General features: G+C 39.2%; 1 protein-coding gene across 5 annotated transcripts in view; it reads left to right on the top strand.

The window, feature by feature from the left end:
- Positions 1–820: 820 nt before the first annotated feature.
- Positions 821–14,223, top strand: part of ubr5 (ubiquitin protein ligase E3 component n-recognin 5) — a gene marked incomplete in the record, with an annotated part of 43,090 nt that continues 29,687 nt past the window's right edge. For 4 of the 5 annotated variants that reach the window (XM_014023510.1, XM_014023512.1, XM_014023511.1 and 1 more), the window contains 8 exon segments: positions 821–1,110; positions 9,717–9,761; positions 9,846–9,927; positions 10,488–10,564; positions 12,006–12,125; positions 12,749–13,052; positions 13,167–13,326; positions 13,499–13,648. In XM_014023510.1, the coding sequence (XP_013878964.1) occupies positions 1,049–1,110; positions 9,717–9,761; positions 9,846–9,927; positions 10,488–10,564; positions 12,006–12,125; positions 12,749–13,052; positions 13,167–13,326; positions 13,499–13,648 (1,000 nt within the window). 5 annotated transcript variants of the gene reach the window in all.

Raw genomic sequence — 14,223 nt, 5'->3', positions numbered from 1 at the left:
GAATTCAACTTTGTCGGCTTATCTATTTAAAATGTTTTTTTTTGCTTCCCAGTAGGCTGCTTTTCTGTAACAGTTTAGAGCTTTTTATATATTTTTGTACATAACAATCAAATCACTTTAACTGCATTRTTATACATAGTTGCCAAATATTCACTAATGCTTACATGTTTATTTACTTTAAATTGTTTTAGAGAATGATTTAGTTATTTTTAGCTGCTTTTGTTTAAAACTTCTAAGCTCCAAACTGAGCTATTATTTTAGAAGATTTAGCTTTAATTTTTGCAAAAACCTTTGAAATACTTTTCAAAACATTTTTGGTGGAGGAAAAAATAATAATAAATGACATTTCTTTGAAAAAAAAARKWRRRSMMMRKTTTTTTTCCTTTTCTCTATAATAAAGTAGATTGTATATTGTTGCTGACAAAGTTTTGAAGGCATTAAAACAATGTAATTTACTTCAAAACGAGCCTTTTATGGCTGCAGAGAATGAAGGACATTGAACTCAAAGTAAAAAAAAAAAAAAAAAAACGACCGGAAATGTACCACGATTAGTTTGCAAAGCAGAGCATTGATGTAACTACAGTGAGATGTCAAATAAAATCTGCAATATTATTATTTTAAGGAACTAGTTTTTTCTTTTGTGTTCTGCGTTTGGTTTTACATTTCAAGAAAACGTATCAAATGGGACATTTTTCAATCCGAACGAAGACAAAGTGGGATAGAAACGATTTCGGACAGTGTCGGTTTTGTTTTTGTGTGACATTAGTTGTGCATCTCTTCGTGCAGGCAGAAGTTTTAAGCCAATTTCAGWCATTTCCTGTTTGTGTCGGGGTGAACGTGCACTTATCAACACTCCTCATCACAACACTCACACAGAGAGAGGCTCGGTAGAGTTAAGATGGCGGCATGTGGGTGAGGAGCCTGGGACTCAAACTCTTAAGTTTTTTTGCATTTAATTGACTCCTATGAAACCAAACACGTACAGCAGTCGAAGGAACAACAATTCGCACATCTTTCACGAGTCTCTGTGTGATTTTGGATCGACTCCATGACATCTATTCACTTCGTTGTTCACCCGTTGCCCGGGACCGAGGATCAGCTCAATGACAGGTATTTCGTTGAAAAGAAAACGTAAAAGCGTTATTTATGCTGTAGTTTTGGGTAAATGAAATGTAAGTTGTTTGTCGACGCTGTCATGGGTTTTCTTTTGGGTTTTAATGGTCAAAAATGAGACTTGTAGGGGGGTGAAACAAGGCCCGGCATTTTGAGCAGTCCTTGTTAGCTCTTTGCTATCTGGGCTGCCGCTAGCGGCTCGCTAAGTGCTAACCAGTTCAATGTCTATGGAGCGTTAGCAAGACGTGTTGGTGCTGTGGACGGATTGGCTCACAGTCAAAGTTGAAATAGACAATGCGGGTTGGGGGATGGGGCTAAGAGGGGGGTAATAAGGGACTTTTAACACAAGCATATTTTAAACGATCGTGAAATCTGGTATAATTTACACACATACCATTTTGCCGCACAGCTTGGTTTGTTTAGCACACGTTTCGTTGGTTATTATGATCAATGAACGAGCTAACGTCAGCTAGCTGTCAGCTAATGCCAAGTGGCTAGGTTATTCGCCACCACGCGCTTGACAAAGACAAATATTCACTTTCCACGGCCTTTTTTTTGTCAGGGCTTTCTCACTTTAAACATTACAGACACATTTATTAGCCAACACTGTTGTAAAACGGTCTTATTGTGTCACTGTTAAGGCTACGCACTGAGATGCGTTAGCTAAAATTATGCGGCGAAGCAGAGTTAGCAACGAACGCTCCGTTCACATTAATCTTGTTATCTACTTTAATGAGGTTGAGAAACCAAGCCAAGGCGTGCAAAACTGCATGATCTACACTTTATATTCTAGTAAGCACAAAACTATGTGAAATAATTTCACTCATTGTGGCGACCGGAACATACACACACATTATATTTGTTATTGGGCACTTGGTCCCGTTAAATTCACACGGATTGGTTTTATTTTGAAACAGGGAACACATCATTTGTCAGTAGGGTTTGGGGATAAAGACCCTGTGTGTTCGTTCAACATGTGAGCTATGATTAATCCATTTACACCGTCCTTTGAGATTGAACTGATTAATGAGCTGGTCCACTTTAAGACAAAGGGGTGAGAAGTCAGTGTTTTAAAGAATGACCTTGGGATTTAGAAGAGAATAAAAGCTAAGCACTTGATCATTTTTTGCTGATTGATGGTTTAGCTCTGGGGAGGACCAACTTTTGATTGTGACTCCAGTTTGCTCTGTTGTTTTGTGGTTAATCTCACTAAAGGCACCACACAGGCATCTTGGACCATTGGTTACTTAAAGAGGTCATGCCTCTTCCATGCCCAGGCTTGTATGCCTGTATATCTATCCTGCAGTCACCATATGCTGCTTGGAGGCCCCCTACTTTCCCCCTACATATCATGTAACTTGCAGTTGTCCAAGACTGTAAGTATTTGTGTCTGAAAAAAAGAAAGGCTTGGTTCATTAAAAGAACTTGCTTGTCATGAACATCCTGTCAGACTTTGTCAGCTAAATGCCAGTGGTTTGTTTGACTTGGCCAAGGTCTTTTTTGACACACTAGTTTAGCACATTCTCCTGATGTGAGGTGGATGTTTCACATGCTTCTGCTGTAGGGCTGCCACAATTAATCGACGACTAATCGATTATTAAAATAATCGATTAATCATTTCCCTTTTTTTGTTCTTTGTTTTTCTCTCCAAACTGCTTTGACACCTTCCACTGCCACATCTGCCTTTCTGTCCTTGACACACATGCACAGTAGTGGTAACTGGGGTAGGCCGTGGACGTCACAAGACATTATACAGACAGGCTCTGGTATCATGGCTACCCAGCAACGGAGCTCAAAAGTGTGGGATCATTTTAAGAAAATGAAAGAGAAACCTGTGAAATATCTGTAAGGCAGAACTTACCTTCCACAGCATTTATTTTTAGTTAGCATATAGCTAAAATCTAACCATGGTTATATAATAGCAGCTGCATTCTGGCGTGATAAGCTGTATGTTTTATATTCAATTAACGTATGATCCGATAAGTCGACTAATCGAAAAAATAATCGGTGATTAATCGATTATAAAAATAATCCTTTGTAGCAGCCCTATTCTGCTGTGTTCTTGTGAAACTGTTAGAAGTAGCAGTGCAATATAAAAAATGAGCATTTAGTGAATGACGGACCCAAATGCTTCAGGAGTCATTTAGTCTTTCTTTGCTGCGGTGACTTTTTTAAATGTGATTTCTACTGTGTGTAAAATCACACCTTTTATAATTTCTCTTGGGGTTTGGGAGAGAAATGACAAATATACAGCTTGTGATTTAAAATTTTATAAATTCCACGTAGTTGCATGCAGGTGGGAGAATTAGGGTACTCAGTTGTTCACCTCTGTGATTTTTCATCTAGAAGTTGAGTGATAAATACTAAATTATGTTATACTGAATGATGCTCTGTCGAGTAGTGTTTCCATATGAAACACATTTAATTTAAACATGTTTCCATGTGAAGCACATTTAATTTAAATATTGTCTCTTGCTCTTCTGTGATAAATTGAAAGCCTAAAGCTGCCCATATTTACAAACCCTCTCAGTGTAAAATTTGGCATGTCTTCTGRTGTTTCAACCACGGATAAAATAACATTTTATTTAGCTTAATTTTGTTGATTTCATTGAATAATTTTTTTCCTTGAAGGTTGTGAGAAATGCTGTCTGTTTTTGACAAGGATCTCTTGATTAGTGTGTTTGATGAGATGCATCTCAAACCTTGAGTGGTCATGAATTTACCAATCTTTCGTGTGAGGCGTAAAGCAGCACTATGACACAGGATCAGTAGCTTTTGATAAAATTGACTATCAGAAAGCATTAATGCAAGTGTGGAGATGGTTAGTCTACAGGCTTAAAAATATAGTCGTCTCATTGTTTACTCTGCAGGTCCATAAACACCAATAGCCACTTTTTAGGGCTTTTGAATTTAAATGTTTACAGAAAAAATATCTACTTTAAGATAAAAATTGTTTATTTACAGTAGAATAATTGACTTGTGTGAGAGAATTTCTTTTAAGGATTCATGGTCTTTCTGCTTTCTCCTTTATTTCTTGCTTATGGATTATTTCTGTTTTAGTCTTTGGTATGAAAATGCTACTTTCTATCATATTACCACCACAAGAGATCACCAGTAGACAGTTAGGTTTTGTTTAGGTGTTGGAAGAGGTGAAACTTTCCCTGTACGCATAAATTTTAAACATCATTGTAGCTAGTCTCACAGAGCACATGTTCACCTGTGACTTGGATGAGGAGAGAACATGGTTGGCTTTTCATTCAAGCCCTTTACAGCTTTTTTTTTCTATGGACTTCTTGAATTGACTGTGCTTCAGACTTTCGGTGCCTTGGGTGATCCCACTTAGTGGGCTGGAAGCTGTGGGTCACAGCCTGGTTCTAGGACCTACTCAGCCGTTGTCCAAGTGAACTGAATGGAGCTAAAGATCTGRCATCAGTAGACTGCAGGCCGTTGATTGGTCAGAGCAGCGTCAGTCGTGCAGACCTGAGTAGAGTTGAAGTGAGACTGGAAAATAGGAAAAAAACTTTAACCAGTGCCCTGCTCAGGTCCAGTGATAACAGCATCATATTTACCATTCTCACCTGAATGGTTGCTAGAAACACATTAATATTGTGTTTATGACAAGCAGATGGTTAGAATTTAAGTGGCAAATAAAGATACAAAACGTGCTGAAGGTTAGGGTTAACTGACCCTACCCCTCAAACTGTGGATTCACCTGCAGAAAATAACATGGATACAGTTTTTCTTTGTAGCAAGTTTTTTCTGTTAAAGATTAATGGAAGAGTAAATCTTAATGCAGTGGTGTCCAAAGTCTGTCCTCAAGGGTCGGTGTCCTGCATGTATTAGGTGCTGCCCTGGGTCAACACAACTGAACCTAAGGAATGCTTAATTAGTGGGCCTTTGCAGACATTGATGGCAAACTGAGAAGATAAATCATCTGTTTGAATCAGCTGTGTTGAAGCATGGGCAAATCAAAAATTGCAGGAGACCGGCCCTTGAAGACCAGAGTTGGACATGTTTGTCTTAATGGTTTTACCAATCCAATGTGACACTGCTTTTAACCTTCTACTGTAGCTTGTAATCACCTTTTAGTATGCATCACAACACTGTTTAACACTGATAACCACAAGCTTTTCTCAATCCTGGACATTGGGACACATTGTTCTCATGTCCTATACGTTTTCCTGCTTAGTCACACCTGGTTTAAATGGATGAATCATTGACAAAACATAATAAGCTCTAAAGCTAATTTGCTCCTTTGAATTAGGTGCTGAGTAGAGACACATCAAAACACACAGGATTACATTTCCTGCGGACCAGGTTTGGGAAAAACTGATGTACTGTGCCAGCCGATCTCCTGTTCCATTTGGGCCAAGTTTACATTAAAAACGTGGATATCATTGCTGACCTCACCACATTACTCAGTGCACCCTGCTACCTTGGTGCTCACAGTTCTGTGGAGGGTCTCTCAGGCCTAAGGGACTAGGAACGGTTATTGAATCACTCTTGGTGTGTGGAGGAAGTGGGTGCTGTGGGATTTCTTCCCTGTAAAATGGGTGCTTGCAGGCTCAGGAAAGAGTAGGGAATGCTGAAGTGGCACTGGTGGTTTCACTCTGGCATGGTAGAAAAGTGGTGGTTCAGCTTTCAGAACACATATAAACCACCGTGCTAGTCTACTGACAGGAGCATCCTCTGGATCAGTTAGAAAATGCCTTTTTTTGGTTTAGATTTTCACTTTATTGGTGGATCATGCATTTTTTAAAATGTATTTGTGGAAAGCATAAATGGTGATCATAGGGCTGGGCGGTATGACCTCGAATTCACATCACAGTATAAATTGAACCCCTTCACGGTAACGGTATATATCGCGGTAGAAAATCATCATAAAAAGTTAAGAATGTAATTTTAAGAGCATTGTTTTGCAGAAAACTGTAATCTTAATCAAACCCAATAGTTTTTCTTTAATATCTGCCTGCCAAACAACGAGCTTCTGCCTGCTGAACTTATCAGCTGCTGTTCTGCTGCGCTCTCATCTTCATCATCAGAGCAGAAGCCGACTTCACATTAGCAAGATGGATTTACGACTGAACGAATGTCCAYGTATTTTTTTAAAAATAATCTCTGTGGGTAACAGTACATAAAAACATTTTTTTCCTCCRACAATTGTGTGTGAAAAACTACAGTTGTTAAAGCTTTGCTCTGCGCGACGTGCAGCGAAAGGGAGGGAGGAAATGATCCCGCGACGCGACGTAACTTTTCTACAGTGGGAGGAGGAAATTTTGAGGATTTATTCTTTCTATACGTGTTTTAAAACACTAGAATTTCTTCATTATATTTGAAACTCCTGCTCAGTTGTCTCTGCACTCGCAGCCCTGTTGACACAGCTGTGATGACGTAATGACGACAGGACGATAGTGTATAAATTTCTACCGTAGGCCAACTTCATACCGATTCTACCGTCTTCCGCATATACTGCGCAGCCCTAAGTGATCGGTATTAGGGTTGGGCAATATTGGCAAAAAAATTAATCACGATTAATTGTGGTATTTAGCTAATAACGATTAATTTGACGATTAATCCCCTGGAGTCCCTGCACACCTTTATGTCCTAGTCACATGACCAATTTAGTGGGAAAGATTTTCTTTTCATAAAATCTGTTCCAAATTGTGTCAAAATCACAGACTTCAGGCTATACATCAATTTTTAAATTGTGTTGATAAATAAATAAATTACAGAACCTTTTTTATGTTTGTCATATTTGAAGCTGAGAGGAGCACMGAGTGGACTCTGCCTGGTTGCATTAATCGTATTAATCGTCAAGTGCCAAAAAATAATCGATTAATGTTTTTCTGACGATTAATCGCACACGATACGATTATGCCCAACCCTAATCGGTATTCATATTTGAGTTGTTTCAGACTCTCATGAAGTACATCTCGACCCCAAGTGTCCTTTCAGCTGTACCATAACATGGCTTCAACTGGAAACTCTTCAAGCAGTCTGCATCTTACAGCTGTCAGCATGCTCTCGTTTAGGAAAAGCAGCCTGCAGAACTGGTGGGCTCATTGTGCTAACAGTTAGCCATTAGCCAAAACAAAGATTAAAAAATTGTCACCGTGTTTACTATATTAAAGCATCTTTTAAAAACGTAATTTTACAAGAATCAGAGTGGAATACATTAGTGTTTCTGACAGTGCTTCACTTTGTTTACTTTGGTCCTACAATTTATAAATAATAAAGGATCATCTGCATTTTTCACTGTGAGGGTAATGTTCTGCTGCTGTACAGTCACTGACCTGTGTGTGTATGTACTGTCAGCACACTGTCCTGTTTGTAAGACATCACTTTATACAAACTTCACATGACTGCTCCTTTAAAAGAAAAAAATACACCATTTTACCATTCAGTTTCATATTTACTCTGTATTGTATTAGCACTGCACTGAGGCCATCTTTTGAGTTAGAGCTTCAGAGCAGCTTTTCCCTTAAGTTTCTGGCCTTGACGGGTTCAACAAACAAAGAACTCAAGTTCATGTTTTGCTTTTGATAACAGCAGTAAATTTAACATTTGATGGATTAGTACAATAATACATTTAAAGACATAAAAAACAAGTAGTAACTTAGATAATTTATTTACAAAGTGTGAAGCTTTACTCACTGCAGTTGTTTTTTTTTTTCAAGCATGGAAAGTCCGGTTTGTTTGGGGAGGTGTGAACATGTAATCAAATTCTGATGTGGACCACAAAAGAAAACTCTGGTCTGCCTAAAAACCTAGGTCTCAGTTCAATGAACACTCTGGTGCGGTTCGATTTCATGTGTGAACCCTAAGCAGACCGGAGACAGCTCCAAAAGCAGGAAGTGGACTATATTGCAAGACATTCAGAGAAATAAAGTTACTCATATTTTGTAAATATCTCTTGCTCGATGTCTGTATAAGGTGGACATCACTGCTGTGAAGTTGGACGTGCTGCAACTCTGTGAATGCCGCCTCAGACAGAGCTGTCTCAGCCACCTTGTGTGGAAAAGCAAGATTCTCCAAGGTTCTGCCTCGTCTTTCTCTCATGCTGAGCTCATTGTTGAAGATTGTTTGACACATGTGCAAAAACCAAAAGGGAAATCCTGCAACCACTAAAATCTGACATCACTTCATGTCTGTTTACATCAGGGGTGTCAAACTCCAGTCCTCGAGGGCCGCTATCCTGCATGTTTTAGAGGTTTTCCAGCTCCAACACACCTGATTCAGTGATTGAATTAACTCTTCAAATTGGGCAGAAGCCTGTTAATTACCCAGCGATCAAAATCAGGTGTGTTGGAGCAAGAAAACCTCTAAAACATGCAGGATAGCGGCCCTCGAGGACAGGAGTTTGACACCCCTGGTTTACATTTTGTGAAGAAGGAAGTTGCACTCAGTGTCTTCTTCAGAGGTTTTTGTGTCGATTCCTTCAGTGGTTATTGGTGCAGCGCCACCACAGGTGAGGGAGAGAACAGGTTGTTCACAGGGTTTAGTTCATTTGACACAGTGCAGTGTGAATGAATCATCCTATGGGGACTAATCAGTGCTTTAAATCACATTCTCACACTGATGGGACACGTCACAGGCATTGTGGGTGAAGTGTCTTGCCCAAGGAGACAGCTGGAATTGGGGATCGAATGGTTCCAGGACGACTCCCACCTAACCACTCTGCCACAGCCGCCCCCAAATGTACAAATTATTAACTTATTATATTCCATGACCTTTATGCCCCCCCCGCGGATAATGGTAGGGGAAACGCTGCATAGCAAATGTGCATTAGACTCGTTTCGGTTCACTTGTTTGAAAGTGAATAAACTGTTGAGTATGTGGTGGTGCCCTGCTTTCCTGCAACAAACATTAGTAGCCACTAACATAAAACTGGAGGGAACTACAAAGTCAGTCGCCAGAACTGTGTTGCATTTGGCTGTTCCACCTGGCTTGGCACGCAACCATCCCATGTCAAAACTGGCAAAACAACCTCAGAGCAAGCTTAAAAATTTGTTCTTTTTCTTACCTGAAGCTCTTTGTTTCCATTTGTATTCACTTTTTAAAGTGCACAACATCAAAATGAATATAGAAAACATTGACAGAAAGCTGCAGATTTTAATTCTACACATGAAGACAAAATACATCAACACGTCTGGGGGAAAGAACTTCTCACCATGTGAGTTGTTAAAACATCAGCATCCTCTCTGAGCAAATCACATCGTTTCACATTTAGCTGACTGAGAGAAGCAGACCCAATGAATGAAGTTAAATCAACAGAAGAATGACATTTTTTTTCCTGCTGCACCCATATTTAATAGAAATTGTTACCAAATAGCGGGTGCTATGCTATAGTTCAAATAAAAATAAGTTAGAAAAATAAAACCCGGAAAATTCACGGATACATAATTTGTTTTGTGAAAGGAAATAAAAATAAATTAATTTTATTATGATAGTTGCAGCTCGGATTTTCATTAGAGATTCAAAAAGTGTTTGTGTGAATGATCAAAAATTGAATCAACAGAGAAACCTTGAAGGAAAACATTGACATTTCAGGTCTTCTTTAGTCTTTGGTCTTTATTTATAAATAGTTTGTTTCTTCCTTTTAGGCTCCGTGAAGTCTCAGAGAAGCTTAACAAATATAGCTATAACAGGTGAGTTTGTATCAACATTCTGTTTAAGATTATACATGTTTATATTTATCAGCCTGTGAAATGAATTCTGTTTTTCTGCTGCAGTCATCCACATCTTAGTCTGCTTGAGCAGGCCACCTTAAAGCAGTGTGTTGTTGGTCCAAACCATGCTGGATTTCTCCTTGAGGTAACGCTATAACGCAATAACATCAGCAATAATCAAACACTATAATGAGATTAGCTCTAACTTTATGACACACTTTTATTTCACTCATTTGTACAAATTGTGGAAGTTTAATATTTTATTTTGAGCGTGTCACACCACTTACAGCAGCTCAGCTTAGACTGAGCATGAAATGGGTTTGTTTGAACAAACTTTGTTGTTTTGAGCTTTGCACGCCCCTGCATACTGCACACCTTTACTGCTTGTTAGTAGAAGCATGCTGAGGGTGTGAAGTCAGATGTTGAGACTGTATTTATGTGTGAGAAAGACAGAAGTGATGTAAAAGCACTTTGAGTCGTCATTAAATTAATCAAAACCCTCTAAATGCAGCCTGTTTATGGTTATTGTAGTTTGACATAGGCAGACCTTCCTGTGGACTTTGAGAATAAAGTGTGAAGTGTTTGTAAATGTTTGAGTTAAAACACCTTAGTAAAATAATTGTAATTATCTATAATTAACTTATCATTGCATATTTTTTGTCCAAGAGTCTGTATCTATAAAACTGACAAACACCTTTCTTTAAGGATGGACGTGTGTGCAGAATCAGCTTTGCGGTCCAACCCGATCGCCTGGAGCTCAACAAACCGGATGGCAGCGATGGGTGAGACACTTTCTGTCTTGGAGAAACTTGTCCCAATTTAGCAGTGACTTGGGTAAACAAAGATATWTTTTTTTCTGCTCCAACGCACCTGGTTTGAATGATTAACAGGCTCCTGCAGAACCTGAAGAGGTAATTCATTCCCTGAATCAGGTGTGTTGGAGCAGGAAAAAAGAAACTGTGCAGGATTTAGGACCTCGAGCACCAGGATTTAACCCTTTTCTAGATTCACTGAACATGTTTAGTTGATCTTGTTAGTTGTGATTGAAAATGCTTCAGCATTTACCTTTTTAAAAACATTAACTATTCCCGAGCAGGAAAAATACAGTATCTATATCACAGTTGTTATACAACTGCTGGACTGGTGGGTGTTCTTAGTGTTTTGCTTAATGTTTCTTCAGTTTAATTAAATGCATTAAATAAATGTATTTGTTTCTTTGATTTAAGTATTCAGGTTTTCTTAACTTTATGCTCAGAGACTGACAACAATGCAGTCTCGAAATACTTTTTGAAAACTAGCTTTTATAATTATGCATGTGTATGCTTTATTTCATGGCTGTTTTTATCTAGAAAAATACTCCATACTGGTTTTTTGTTGGCTGGGATTGCATAGTTTGATGATTATCTCAATGATTTTTGTTCATGTGCTGCCAACAGAACAAGCGTTGGTGATTTTATGTAGTAGCAGCTAAATACCATTGATAATAAGCTCCAAACTTTGCAGCAGAGGATGTCTTTTGTTCTCTGCCACAGATTTGCAGGCAAGATAAGATGGTTCCAAATTATCAGTTTTTTCATCAACACCAGTAGAACAAAGTGAGGCAGATAAGTCTGTGGCAGGTTGGTTGGTTTACAGAACAAAGCTCAATGTCCCCTCTGATTCTGAAATCTAAGTAAAGTACCAGGATATTGTCAGCATCTCTGCCTTTTGTCTGTGTGTGCTGTTTGTTTGTTGAATTATTTTAATCTGTTTTTGAATCAACTTGTATGATCAAAAAACTGCACTGTTAAATTTAGTTTTTTAGTTTCCATTTGCTTGTTAGCAACACATTTTGTGTTTTTACAAATCTTAATTTATTTTCTTTGCTCCAGCAAAACACCTTTTTATTATTTTAAGAACACAAGTTAAAATGGTTCTTGAAATGGGAGAAAGCAGTCGCAGCCCTAATAAAACAAGAACTTTTTCAAAAGGAAAGTTTTGAAAGAGGAATGAGTTGCAGCCAATTCTGATTCCCAAGGGTGTTGCCATGCTAGTCTCCAAAATACCCCTACTTTATTACAGACAGAAAAAACAAAAAATCCTGAACCATGGGGTACAATTAAACAAACACCTGGGCTTAATTTACTAAGAATTAGCCCAGGATGTCGAGGAAAAARCTGACGTTTTTATCAGTCCTTTGGACATTTGTAGGTTTGTAACTCATCTCCCATCTTTTGTTTCCAGTTCAAAGTTGAGCAGTGGTTCAGGGACAGGAAGGAGCTCCAGGCCAGGCAGGACCAGTGATCCACCCTGGTTCCTGTCTGGTTCTGACACACTGGGCAGACTGGCAGGCAACACCCTTGGGTAAGTTCTGGCAGGACTGATGGAGACGAATGATCCTGTGAAAGCTTGGTGCACCGAGTACGGCGCTGAGAGGGTTAGAGGAGTGTTTTTCACAAGATTCAGTGCTGTACTGATCAGTGAGCATTTATGTTGAGCACAGAATGAAGAGATGCCCCTTTAAATGACAGGCTGGTTAAAAACAAAGCAAGCTTAACATGATTTACTGATTATGTTGATTTATTTTTATATTAATAACCAAACCCTTGTAGTCTTCAAAATATGATTATTTTTGCTCCTGATGTTCTGCACAGCTTACAGTGTGGATAATATTACTGTAAATTTGCTGCATTTGTATTTGGTGTTTCTAGTCAATGCGGAAATGCACTTTCAAAATAATATGTAATAGTTTCACTCTGTCTATATGTTGCCCTTTATTTAAATGATATCGTCTTTAATGACACTTCATCCTAGAAAAGGTCTAGCAGTTAATTCTTCCTTTCTGTAAATCTTTCTGGTGTAAAACCCATCTGAGCCTGGAATGTCCTACCTCTACTGTCACAAAGACTGAATGTCATTGTAACCAGATGTGTGCTCTGAGTGTCTGGCTGCTCTGTGTGACCGTGGCCTCGCACTGTGTGTAACAGGAGTCGCTGGAGCTCTGGGGTAAATGGAGGAAGCGGAGGGGGAGGAAGCAGCGGAGGAGCAGGAGGAGGTGGAGCTGGAGGTGGCAGCAGCGGAGGAGGAGGAGGAGGAGGAGGAAGCGGCGGCAGTGGCGCCGGGGGAGGTGGGAGTGGAAGCACATCAGGCAGGTCATCCACAGCTGCTCGAGATTCTCGTCGCCAGACCCGAGTGATCCGCACAGGAAGGGATCGTGGATCGGGACTTCTAGGTAGCCAGCCTCAGCCGGTCATACCAGCTTCAGTCATTCCTGAGGAACTTATTACGCAGGTACGGCATTTTCAAGCTTTGTAACAAACACAATTTTAAAGATCCTTTTTGAATTTTGTTTGTTTGTGGGGGAAATTAATGTCACTGAAGGGTGTGATTTGTTTATTTACCTAGGCTCAGGTAGTTCTGCAGGGGAAATCAAGAAGTGTCATCATCAGGGAACTCCAGAGGACTAACCTCGACGTTAACCTAGCTGTTAATAACCTGCTCAGCCGGGACGATGAAGATGGAGATGATGGGGATGACACAGCTAGTGAATCCTACCTCCCTGGAGGTGTGTGAAATGATGCTTGGACATTCTTCACCAGTGAAAGCATTTTAGTAGATAATTATAAATGTTCATCTTAGCAAAGATTGTTCTAAAGAATACTACAAATATTAAACCAAATAAAGGTGCTTTTCATTGTTTAATAAATTTTTTTCTATTGTTTTTCCCTCCCATGCAGAAGACCTAATGTCCCTGCTGGATGCAGACATTCACTCCGCTCATCCCAGTGTTATTATAGATGCTGATGCCATGTTCTCTGAGGACATCAGCTACTTTGGTTACCCGTCTTTTAGGCGCTCTTCACTTTCACGCCTAGGATCCTCCAGAGGTAACTCAATTTTGACTAATGAGATGGGGTGGTTGTTGTTGAGGCTTTGGTGGCAGACTTGGGGATAGCTTTTGTTTGCTGGGGTGGCTTCAAAAGACGACAAAACCAAAATGATCAGGGAAAAAAAAACATTTTGGGAAATAAGTCTTATGTTGAACACAGCTATTCTTTAGCAAAGTGTGCTTTAATCTCTACTTTTTTGACAGATTGCAGCTGCACGTGTAACACCTAACATTATTAACTAAAATCTAAACACGAAGCTAATTATTTCAATGAAAAATGTTTTAAAATTGTTGCAGATTTTTTTTTTCTAATCGGTATGATAAATGTTTGGTGTTGTGCTGCATGGCTGTAGTACATACTGTGAGCTCTCTGAGAAAGGCCCGCTTGGCCTACCTGTTTTAACAGGGACCCTAAAAGGCAGTCTATTCATAAATAAAAACAAACAAAACAAAAACAAAACTACCTAGCCCACTTTTAGCCCATATTCTTTCTTTCTTTCTTTCTTTCTTTCTTTCTTTCTTTCTTTCTTTCTTTCTTTCTTTCTTTCTTTCTTTCTTTCTTTCTTTCTTTCT

Source organism: Austrofundulus limnaeus, unplaced genomic scaffold (genome assembly GCF_001266775.1).
Source record: "Austrofundulus limnaeus strain Quisiro unplaced genomic scaffold, Austrofundulus_limnaeus-1.0 Scaffold374, whole genome shotgun sequence".
NCBI classification, from domain to species: domain Eukaryota; kingdom Metazoa; phylum Chordata; class Actinopteri; order Cyprinodontiformes; family Rivulidae; genus Austrofundulus; species Austrofundulus limnaeus.
This window is presented reverse-complemented; position numbering and strand designations above follow the sequence as displayed.